Consider the following 11,443-nt stretch of genomic DNA (forward strand, 5'->3'; position numbering starts at 1 on the left):
TTTGTATTAATAATTAATCCATCAACGATGATGATGATGATGATGATGATGAAGGTCTTAAGAAAAAACCCAGTGGCGACAAACTGCAAATGCTCTTACTGCAGGAAAACCTTTGGGAAAAAGTATACTGTGAATAGACATATGGGGACCCACACTGGGGAGAGCCCCTTTTCATGTTCAGTTTGTGGTAAAAGATTTACATGGAAAGGAAATTTAAAAATACACAAGAACCCACACAGGTGAAAAAACATATTTGTGCTCAATTTGTGGTAAAACATTCCCATACATGGCAAGCTTAAAAAGCCACACAAGAAACCACACTGGTGAAAAACAATTTTCGTGCTTGATTTGTGGTAAGTCTTTCTCTCACAAGCACCACTTAGAAAGCCACACGAGATCCCACATTGGCGAGAACAAATTGTTCCTGCGTAGTTAATGCTAAACAGTTTTACAGAAGGGAACCGCACTGGGGAAAAAGCCCTTTTTTTGCTTAATTAGCGGTCCAACATTCCCTCCCAAGAAAAGCCTAAAAACACCCATAATAAAATCAACAGAAAGTTCGAAAAAGCAAGGAAAGCAAGAGTTAAATGTTTTATTTCAAGTTAAAAGTTTTCTTTTATTTCTTCTTTGGAAATTGACCAGAACTGACTTTTGATTCACTTTGTAGTTCTATTCCACTTTTATATTTATCCATACTGATTTGATTAGCATTTTGCAAAAAGACTTAGCAATTGGTATATGAAGTCAAATGTCTCTTGTTTGTTATTGGAATTTACTCAATATTTTAGTTATATATAACCATTAATAAAACAAACTAAAAATGATGGCTTGAAACTTGTCGTTGATTGTCCATTGCTTTCACCTGTGTGTCACCCAACTGTTTTTCCATGTCTGTGTATTTATTCTTGTGTTCTACCTCTTTTGGTTCTTTTTTGTTGTAGTTTTGGATCCTGGGCTTATATGTTTTCAATTTTCTTTTGGTGTCTTTAATTAGAACCCTTTGATATACCTTAGTGTTCGGACGATGGTACCTCAAGGATTGTATTGACACACTGACGACACACATTGTGTCGGCACTGTATTGAAACCGTGTTGGTCATCCAATAGTGACCCCTGCAGTAGTTATAAAATCATTGCAGGTAAAAAAATCCGTTTTAAATTCCAAACGGAATTTAAATGTAAAATAGATCAAATTTGAGTTACATTTTTTAACTTGTGTCCTAATTTTTGTTAACTGGTAAATCATGTGAAATAAAAGTGATTATTTCGTTTTGCCTCACACGATCAAAATGATTCCACACTGGGGGAAACTCTTTAGAACTATCAATAATTACGTAAAAGTCCGCCCAACAGACCCACGATAATTTGATACAGTTTATTTCTTTATACGAAACACTTTGGCCAAACGATACATTTCCTGTACTGGTCACGTGATTCTTTCTTAAAGCTATACACGCCCCAATACGGACTTGCTCCCTTGAATTCTCGGCATGCTATTGACTCACCAGTGTCGATCGTCCCAACACTATCAGCAAAACCTTTTTAGCTTAGCCTAGCGAGCAGCTACCAAAGGAACATGTCCGGGTCGTTCAAGAACTCGTTGGACCTTTGCGCACTACTTTAGCCACGCCTAGCAGCTATTCAAAGGAATAAGTCGTCGAATGCTTTTCCAGGCTAATTTAGCTTAGCCTAGCTAGCAGCTACCAAAGGAACACGTCCGGGTCGTCCAAGAACTCGTTGGACCTTTGCGCACTACTTTAGCTAAGCCTAGCAGCTATCAAAGGGATAAGTCGTCGAATGCTTTTCCAGGCAGCAGCTATTAAAGAAATAAGTCGTCGAATGCCTGTTTATGCTTTAGCTTTGTTTAGCTATCAGCTATCAAAGAAACAAGTCACCGAAGAACTCGTTGGAATTTTCCTGGCTAACTTAGCTTAGCCTAGCTAGCAACTATTAAAGGAAGACGTCGTCGAAGAGCGTGTTTGTGCTTTATCTTAGCTTATCTTAGCTAGCATCTATCAAAGAAAAGAGTATTCAAGTCGTCGAAGAACCAGTTAAAGCTTTGCGCCCTACTTTAGCTTAGCTTATTTTAGTTAGCAGCTATCAACAAAGGCGCCGCCATCATCAGAATTCACGCGTGGCAAATGTCCGCAGGAACGAAACGGGAGGAGGAACTTTTTGACCTCAAAGGATATAGACTAGAAGGTGGGTTGACCTTTTATTTCCATTAATTCTCTTAATGTTTAAAGGAAAAGCCTTAAAGGTATTCTACTGACGTAAAAGTATTATAGCGTTCGTAGTTTTTCATGAATTCGCACGAGCGCCGTTCGAAGAAAGACGTAATAAAAACTATTTCTATTTTAATGTGACCACTCTAGGACGGAAAGAATTAGTCTCAACGTGTTTATCCTTTAACAACTGCAGAAAAACATAGCTTTCCTTTTATTGCTTGAGTAACATAACACTTTCTAACATGCTGTAAATTTAAAATGCAAAAACTGAAGATGCAGATGCACTACAGTGCTTCGTGGTGCGGCCTGCTGTAATTAAAAATAAATTGAATATGTACTCTTTTACCCACTATTTTTTTAAAAATAAAAACATTTTGATGAAAAAATCTAATATTGAGTTGTTTTGTTTTAATAAAAATATAATATAAAAATAAGTGATTAAACCATTTTGCTTTTTTAATCTAATTCAAATCATATTTTTCTCTTTATATGAAAAACCAAAAAAAGGAAATATTTGATGGTTTCTTTAAATAAAAATCCCCGAAATAATAATTGACTAGCTACTGAACAAAAGATAATGCTTTTTTTAATGCTTCCCCTTTGGTGAAAACATTGTACAGTGGTATCTCTACATACGAGCATTTCGAGATACAACGAACATTTCGAGCAAATGATTATCTCTAGATAGAGAAAATTTTTGAGATGCGAGAAAGCAAGGTGGCCAAGACATGAGTCTGTTTATCATTGTAGCGCACTTTTTTGCCACATCTCTTTTGTGTATAACAGATATCTACGAGCACTGGGCGGAGCTTGCATTTTCCTGAGTTTTCCCCCCGTTAGTCAATGCATAATACAAAGTGAACAATAATGGATCCAAAGCAAACAGGTGGAATGAAGAGTTGTGCAAAGAAAAGTTGAACAGTTGACAAGCAACATTAAGCGCAAAATAATTGAAAAATATGAGAGTGGTGTACGTGTCACCGAGCTTGCTCGGCAATACGAGAGGAATACGTTAACCATATGCACCATCCTGAAGCAGAAGGACGCAATTAAGGAGAAGAGACCTTCCAAAGGACTAACTATAATTTCCCGCCGGCGCAGTGACATTCATGACGAGATGGAGAGCCTTCTTTTATTGTGGATAAATGATAAACAGTTAGCAGGAGATAGCGTGACCGAGTCAACTATATGTGAAAAAAACAGCAGAATTTACATGGATTTGATTACAACAAAAGGATCTGAAAAGGGGGATCCTTCAACACCTTCAGAACCCTTTAAAGCGAGTCATGGCTGGTTAAAAAAAATAAAAAAAGGATCTGGAAAACACTCGATAATCAGACACGGGGAAGCAGCAAGTTCCAATTCGAAAGCTGTGGTGGAATTAATCAAGACATTTGCCTCGATTATCACCCAAGAAAGTTACATCCCCAACAAGTGTTCAACTGCGACGAAACTGGTCTTTTTTGGAAGAAGATGTCCAGGCGGACATTCATCATGGCAGAGGAGAAGGCACTACCGGGGCAAAAACCTTTGAAGGACCGCTTAACTCTATCCTTGTGTGCCAATGCCAGCGGTGACTGTAAAATTAAACCGCTGCTGGCGTACAATGCAGAGAACCCGCATGCTTTCAAGAGACAAAACATCTCGAAAGAAAACCTACAAGTGATGTGGTGCGCTAATTCTAAAGCTTGGGTTACGCGTCATTTATTCACAGAATGGGTTAATCTGTGCTTTGGTCCGGCAGTCAAAACTTATTTGACAGAGAAAAGCCTGCCAATGAAATGTCTCCTGGTCCTTGACAATGTCCCTGGTCACCCTCCTGGTCTCGAAGAGGAAATTGTGGATGAATATAAATTCATCAAAGTCCTCTATCTAGCGCCCAACACCACGCCACTCCTCCAGCCCATGGACTAACAAGTGATTTCAAATTTTAAGAAATCGTACACAAAGTATTTATTCAAAAAATGCTTTGATGTGACAGATGACACAAACCTAACCCTTTGTGTATTTTGGAAAGAGCACTTTAATATTGTCCATTGCTTGAAAATTATTAACGATGCATGGCAGGGTGTCACACAACGAACTCTTAATTCAGCATGGAAAAAATTGTTGCCAGCTTCCGCTGATAGAGACTTTGAAACACCAGCCCCTGCTGTACATGATGAACTTGTTGTCATGGATGATATAATGTCACTTGGAATTTCCTTGGGGCTGGAGGTTAACGAGGCAGATGTGAATGACCTAATCGCCGAGCACCACGAAGAACTCATGACACAGGATTTAATCGAGCTCCAGGAGAGTGAACATTTGTTGCGTGAACTCAGCAGCGAGGAGGAGGTGGAAGATGGGGACCCCCTGGCTACAAAGGATATCAAAGACATGCTAGCGAAGTGGCAAGTGTTTTCGGATTTTGTAGAAAAGAGGCACCCTGATAAACTGGCAAGTGGTCTCGCGTTACCGTATTGTGAGGACATTTTGTGCGCGTCATTTTCCAAATATTTTGAAGGGAAGGCAAATACAGAGAACCCGTGATGTGTTCCTTTTAAAAACTCCCGCTGAAAGTCCGGGTGGAGTCAACCCGGAGAACAAAGGTAAAAAAACAAAAAACAAAATTAGATTTCAGTTTTGTGTCTGTCTATATTAATCCAAGTTAATTTAAATTTGTTTGTTCTGTTACGAGTGCATTGCTGTGGAAAGCCCCCCCCCCCCTTCTCTCTGTCCGTCTGTCTCTCCCCTCCGCGAAATCCGTCTAATTTTAGTTCTATTAAACACATTTTATTACTATTAAACCACTAGTTATGTGTTACTTTGTTAATAGATGGCGAATTAGAAGAAATTCAACATTTTTTCCAATAAAATATCCGGTTTTTGGTGTTTTTTCAGAGGGTTGGAACGAATTAATTTGTTTTTAGTTCATTTCAATGGGAGACGTTCGTTGGAGTTACAAGAAGATCGACAAGCGAGCTCAGTCCCGGAATGAATTAAGCTCGTATGTAGAGGTACCACTGTAACTGAATTAAAATCTTAAACATAAAAGAGCATGTTTTCAATTAAAAGGCTCCAAAAAAGATCTGGGCAAATTTTAAGGGCCTACCATCACCTGTGAAGATACTTTACTCCCCACTGTTCCTTTTCTTTGTAAAAATACACCCAAAAAATCATATCCCATTCCTTTATGGGATAAGATGGAAGAGCTGTCGGCGCTTACCAGGCCGGAAACGAGTGCTTCCTATTCTGCTACTGTTGTTGTCAGCTCCAGACTACTGAGGAACTGTGCGCATAAGATTGAAAGAGTGACTCAGCATATTCTCTACCTCGGTCCCAGTCTGCAGAAGTTCCCCATCTTGTGGAAGACTTCCTGTGTGTGTGGTTCCAGTTTTATCCAACTTTACAACGTCTTTTTCTTGAATCTGTATCCGTTTTTGCTATCGCAACCAAGATGGCGCCGTTCTGTGAACAAGGAATTCAGTCATTTGAGTTGGTAAATGTTTCATAATTTATCTTCGTTTCTTTGCAGGGTTCCCTAAACAAAAAATGAGAGACGAGCAACTTCCAATCAAAAGGGAGGAAGATCATTTCACCTGGTCACCAGGTGAGTCCGTGAAAAGGGATGATCTGGGCGTGGCCAGCGAAGGGGCGGAGTCTGCAAACGCCTCAGCATGGCCCCAAATTAAAGAGGAGGAGCCAGAGTTCCCTCAACAACAAATGCGAGACGAGCAACTTCCAATCAAAAGGGAGGAAGATCATTTCACCTGGTCACCAAGCGAGTCCGTGAAAACAGATGATCTGGGCGTGGCCAGCGAAGGGGTGGAGCCTGCAAACGCCTCAGCATGGCCCCAAATTAAAGAGGAGGAGCCAGAGTTCCCTCAACAACAGTACAAGAGAGAAGACCAATCTCCAATAAAAAAGGAGGAGCAAAATGTCACCGGGTCAACTGGTGAGCCATTCAGGAGGGAAGATAATCTGGGCGGGGCCAACAGAGCGGCGCAGACTGTGAACTGCAGCTCAGCAGAAGGAATGCAAGCAGACAATGTCATCGCTCCTCCACCAGATGGTGACAACGTGCTCCATGACGATGAAGGTCTTAGGAAAAATCCCAGTGGCTGCAAATGCTCTGCGTGGGAAAACCTTTGGGAAAAAGTCTAATTTGAAAAGAAATATGAAGAGCCACACTGGCAAAAAAACATTTCCGTGCTCAGTTTGTAGTAAAGCCTTTTATCAAAATGAACACTTAAAAACCCACACAAGAACACACACTGGTGAAAGGCCATTTCCATGCACAGTTTGTTAGTCAAACATTCACAATGAAGGGAAGTTTAAAAATACACACAAGAACCCACACTGGTGAAAAACCATTTACCTGCTCATAAATTATGCGATTGAAAACTTTACATCACTTATTTTTGCATCACTCAAACCGGAAGCTGTTTGGTGACATTAGGACAGTGTGAAAAATTAGATTTTGGAATAATTTTGGAGGTGTATGTGATGAATAACAATAAATGAAAAGGATAAAATGTTAAATATTCACTGAATCTGATGTCACCACTATTTTCTCTTTAAATTGTGTACTGGATGACTGGATCAAACCTAAAACGTGACTTTTCTGGCATATATTTTTGCGAAATAATCAACCATGCTGTGATAATAAACTTGTAAAAGTAAGAGAGAAAAAAATATTTCCCATTTTCGACTATATGTAGTGATACATAATATCTTTTTGTCTTTGCAGGTTTCAGGGAAAATCTTAGTCCATTTGGGCAAGAGTCTGTTGGCCTTAAAGAGCTCCCCCAAATCAAAGAGCAGGAGCCAGAGTTCTCTCAACAACAAATTAGAGAAGACCAACTTCCAATCCAAAAGGAGGAAGATGATGTCACCTGGTCACCTGGTGAGGCCTTGACGTGGCAACATGATCTGGGCGGTGCCAGTGGAGGGGTGGAGCCTAAAAATGCCTCATTTTGGCTCCAAATCAAAGAGGAGGAGCCAGAGTTCCATCAACAGTGCAAAAGAGAAGAGCAACCCCCAATCAAAAACGAGGAATGTGTAAAATGGTCAATTGGTGAGCCTTTCAAGAGTGAAGACGATCTGGGCGTGGCCAACACAGGGGCGGAGCTTCTGAGTGGCAGCTCAACAGAAGGATGGCGAGCAGAAAATTTAATTGCTCCTTTATCAGATGGCAACGACTTGCTTTTTGATGATGAAGATGTTAAGAAAAATCCCAGTGGCGACAAACTCTGCAAATGCTTTCAGTGTGGGAAAACCTTTGGGAAAAAGTCTTCTTTGAAAACACATATGAGGAGCCACACTGGGGAGAAACCCTTATCATGTACAGTTTGTGGTAAAACATTTACACACAAGGGAAATTTTAAGAGACACACAAGAACCCACACGGGTGACAAACCATTTTCATGCTTAGTTTGTGGTCAAACATTCACACAGAAGGGACACTTAATTAGTCATGCAAGAACCCACACTGGTGAAAAACCATTTTCGTGTTCAGTTTGTGGTCAGACATTTACACGGAAGGATCACTTAAATCTTCACACAAGCATCCACACAGGTAAAAAAACATTTTCGTGTTCAGTTTGTGGTAAAACATTTACACGGAAGGATCAATTAAATCTTCACACAAGAATCCACACAGGTACAAAAATATTTTCGTGTTCAGTTTGTGGTAAAATATTTACACGCAAGGGAACATATAAAATGCACACAAGAACCCACACGGGTGACAAACCATTTTCATGCTCAGTTTGTGGTCAAACATTCACACAGAAGGGACACTTAAATAGTCATGCAAAAACCCACACTGGTGAAAAACCATTTTCGTGTTCAGTTTGTGGTCATACATTTAAACGGAAGGATCACTTAAATCTTCACACAAGTATCCACACAAGTAAAAAAACATTTTCGTGTTCAGTTTGTGGTAAAACATTTACACGGAAGGATCACTTAAATCTTCCCACAAGAATGCACACAGGTAAAAAAACATTTTTGTGTTCAGTTTGTGGTAAAACATTTACACGCAAGGGAACATTTAAAATGCACACAAGATCCCACACGGGTGACAAACCATTTTCATGCTCAGTTTGTGGTCAAACATTCACACAGAAGGGACACTTAATTAGTCATGCAAGAACACACACTGGTGAAAAACCATTTTCGTGTTCAGTTTGCGGTAAAGCCTTTTCTCAAAAGCAACACTTAATAATGCACACAAGAACCCACACTGGTGAAAAACCATTTTCGTGTTCAGTTTGTGGTAAAACATTTACACACAAGGGAACATTTAAAATGCACACAAGAACCCACACAGGTGAAAAACCATTTGCGTGCTCAGTTTGCGGTAAAGCGTTTTCTCTAAAGCACAACTTAGAAGGCCACACAAGAACCCACACTGGCGAAAAATCATTTTCCTGCTCAGTTTGTGGTCAAAAATTCACACGGAAGGGAAACTTAATTAGTCATGCAAGAACACACGGGTGAAAAACCATTTGGGTGCTCAGTTTGTGGAAAAAGATTTACAGAGAAGGGAAATTTAAAAAGACACACAAGAACCCACACTGGTGAAAAACCATTTTTGTGTTCAGTTTGTGGTCAAAGATTCACACAGAAGGGACACTTAAATAGTCATGCAAGAACACACAGGTGAAAATCCATTTTCGTGTTCAGTTTGCGGTAAAGCCTTTTCTCAAAAGCAAGATTTACAAAGACCCACACTGGCAAAAAAAATATTTTCCCAAAGGAAAGCTTAAAAGATTACTTATTAACCCACACTGGAGAACAATGTCTTCCTGCTCAGTCTGTGGCCACAGATTCGCTACAACAGCCCAATTAAAAAGCTACACAATTGAAAAACCTGAAAAGAAGACTTAACAACCCGCACAGGAGAAAAGCCATTTTTTTGCTCAATTTGTGGTAGGAATATCTTAAAAACACAATTACCCACATCCGTCAGAAACCCTTTTTCTGCTCAGCTTCTTGCCAGAGATTTAGTCGTAAGGATAGACTTAAAAGACACAAATGTGTTGTGATAAGCATTGGGCAATGACGGCTTTGCTTGCTTTATCAATTTCTGTATGAAAGATCATTGTAATCGCAGTATAATTGTATTTCGCATTCTGAAAATCTTGTTTACACTTTTTAATGTGTAATATCGATCCACACTATTCAAATACAGTAATACCTTAAGATACGAGCTTACTACGGGATCGAGCTAGTATGTCAATTTTCTCGTACTCAAGTCAGTTCTTTCCATAGAAATGAACAAAATACAAATCTGTTTCCATTCTAAAAAAAAACAACAAAATTGGTTCTAATTTACTACGGACTCACAATTGGGAACCATCTGGTATGCTCATATCTCAAATTTGTCTCGTATCTCAAGGCAAAAAAATCTCAGAATTTCCTCGTATCTCAAATTTCTCGTATGTTGGAACACTTGTATGTCAAGGTATTACTATATAAGAAATTGAGTGTTGTTGATTTTATTTACATTACAATTCTATCCGAAGTAGTAGAGCCTAAATTAGGAAATTACAAAGTAAATACAGATGCTCCCCTACTTACGAACATTCGAGTTACGAACAACGGTACATACGAACATGTCTGCAAATTGCGTTTATGTCGAAAAATGTTCGTAAGTTCGATTTTGTATTGCGCGCCTTTTTCCGAGTAGTGCTTCTTTCCGCCGCTAATACCGACGCTTGGCGCTGTGAGAGCTCAGCTCACCCAGCATCTACCTTCTTCTGCCCACTTTGTTGCAATGCGGAAGCGTGGGAATGTATCTCCAGTGCGCAAAGAACCTTTTTAATTTTTATCATTAAATATCTCGTGCATCCATTATTCAATATGGTTGGTGAAAAGCGAAAGGCTTCTATTGAGGGAGGTGCAAGGAAGAGGCAAGCCATTTCATTTGAAATGAGTGGCAATGATAACGAAGCTTGATTCGCGTGATAAAATGGTGAGCGTTGCACGCGAATACAACTTGAATCGTTCGACCGTCAGTACCATTTATAAACGTAAAGATCGAGCAGCACGACCCAAATATTGAACGTTGCACAAAGTTTGCAAATCAATTGAATGATGCCATACAGTGCTACCGCATCATTTATGATGAAAAAAAGAAAACTGCAATCGTCATTAGATAGCTTCTTTCGGCCAGTTTCTAGTAAATCTCTCTCTCTGTAATGTATGTATACAGTATTGTATGTATTCTCTCCATTTTATTAATTTTTTTTAAGTAAAAACCAATGTGTGTTACTTATACAAGCCTTAAACATACAAATGCTCTTATATAAACCTTCAATATACTTGTATAGGCCTTAAACATAAATTATAATACAAAATATAGCACTGAGCAACTTACAAATAAATTCAACTTATGAACAATCGCTCGGAACCTAACTCGTTCGTAAGTAGGGGAGCGTCTGTAATCAATAATGTGATTTAAATAATATGGAAAATGTGTTCACAGTTAAAGACATGCCTAAGAAATTTGAAATATTGCAGTTTTTGTCCATTGAATTTGCTAGCAAATCCAATAAGAATATTGAGTGTTATCCAAACATGATACATTTTAATGAAAATAATTGTTAAATTGAATCTAGGATCTAAGAAACATTAGTAGAAATATGGTGTGAAAGACAATGAAACCAATTTAACTTGTCATCTTTTTGGTAGTTCCAATAAATCTCTCTTTTTGGTGAAAGATACTTTTTGTGTCTTTTTGTTGACAAAATCAGCCTTTTCGAAGCTATTGTAGGCCGCAAAGCTTCAAAGTTCTTCGACGACTTGAAGACTTGTTCCTTCGATACATGCTAGCAGGCTAATAGAAAGTAGGCCGTAAAGCTTCAACGAGGTCTTGAAATTGATTTTGACTGATATTTAAGGCCGTAAAGTAGCTAATGCTAGACACATCGGCGACGCATAGGTTGAGTTAGGTGATGAATATTGCACATGCGCGGTTCTAGCGTCACTTCTTTTGATAGCATTCGCTTTATAAATGCAAAAGAGTCGGACCTAGGAAATAAATATTCTTCAAATGGTGTGACATGGTTTTACCAAAGATTATTGCGCAGGTTTGAATTAAATTGAAAATTAAAATAAACCTAAATTACGCGTCTCAAAAGAAGGCGACGCAAAACGCATGCGCCGAACAAATCGTCCATGATAATGGTGCTGTTGCGGTTTCGCCGATTGGCATCACGGGAGAA

At 39.1% G+C, this 11,443-nt stretch overlaps 1 protein-coding gene across 2 annotated transcripts; it reads left to right on the top strand.

Moving 5' to 3' along the window:
- Nucleotides 1–1,451: 1,451 nt before the first annotated feature.
- Nucleotides 1,452–10,938, top strand: LOC144065514 (uncharacterized). Of its 2 annotated transcripts, none has more exons than XM_077588431.1 (3): nt 1,452–2,202; nt 5,746–6,309; nt 6,961–10,938. In XM_077588431.1, the coding sequence occupies exons 1-3, from the start codon at nt 2,142–2,144 to the stop codon at nt 8,712–8,714; spliced, it is 2,379 nt and encodes a 792-aa protein (XP_077444557.1). In that variant the 5' UTR covers nt 1,452–2,141; the 3' UTR covers nt 8,715–10,938. The 2 variants fall into 2 exon arrangements, with proteins under 2 accessions (XP_077444557.1, XP_077444558.1); XM_077588432.1 differs by having other exon boundaries at nt 5,746–6,165.
- The last annotated feature ends 505 nt before the right edge of the window (nt 10,939–11,443 follow it).

This window comes from Stigmatopora argus, chromosome 20 (assembly GCF_051989625.1).
Source record: "Stigmatopora argus isolate UIUO_Sarg chromosome 20, RoL_Sarg_1.0, whole genome shotgun sequence".
NCBI classification, from domain to species: Eukaryota; Metazoa; Chordata; class Actinopteri; order Syngnathiformes; family Syngnathidae; genus Stigmatopora; species Stigmatopora argus.

Excerpts from the sequence above, each read along its gene's own strand:
- LOC144065514 (XM_077588431.1), top strand. The coding sequence starts at position 2,142 with ATGTCCGCAGGAACGAAACGGGAGGAGGAACTTTTTGACCTCAAAGGA. Across the intron at positions 2,203-5,745 it reads CAAAGGATATAGACTAGAAG|GGTTCCCTAAACAAAAAATG; the intron begins GTGGGTTGACCT and ends GTTTCTTTGCAG. Across the intron at positions 6,310-6,960 it reads CGTGCTCCATGACGATGAAG|GTTTCAGGGAAAATCTTAGT; the intron begins GTCTTAGGAAAA and ends TTGTCTTTGCAG.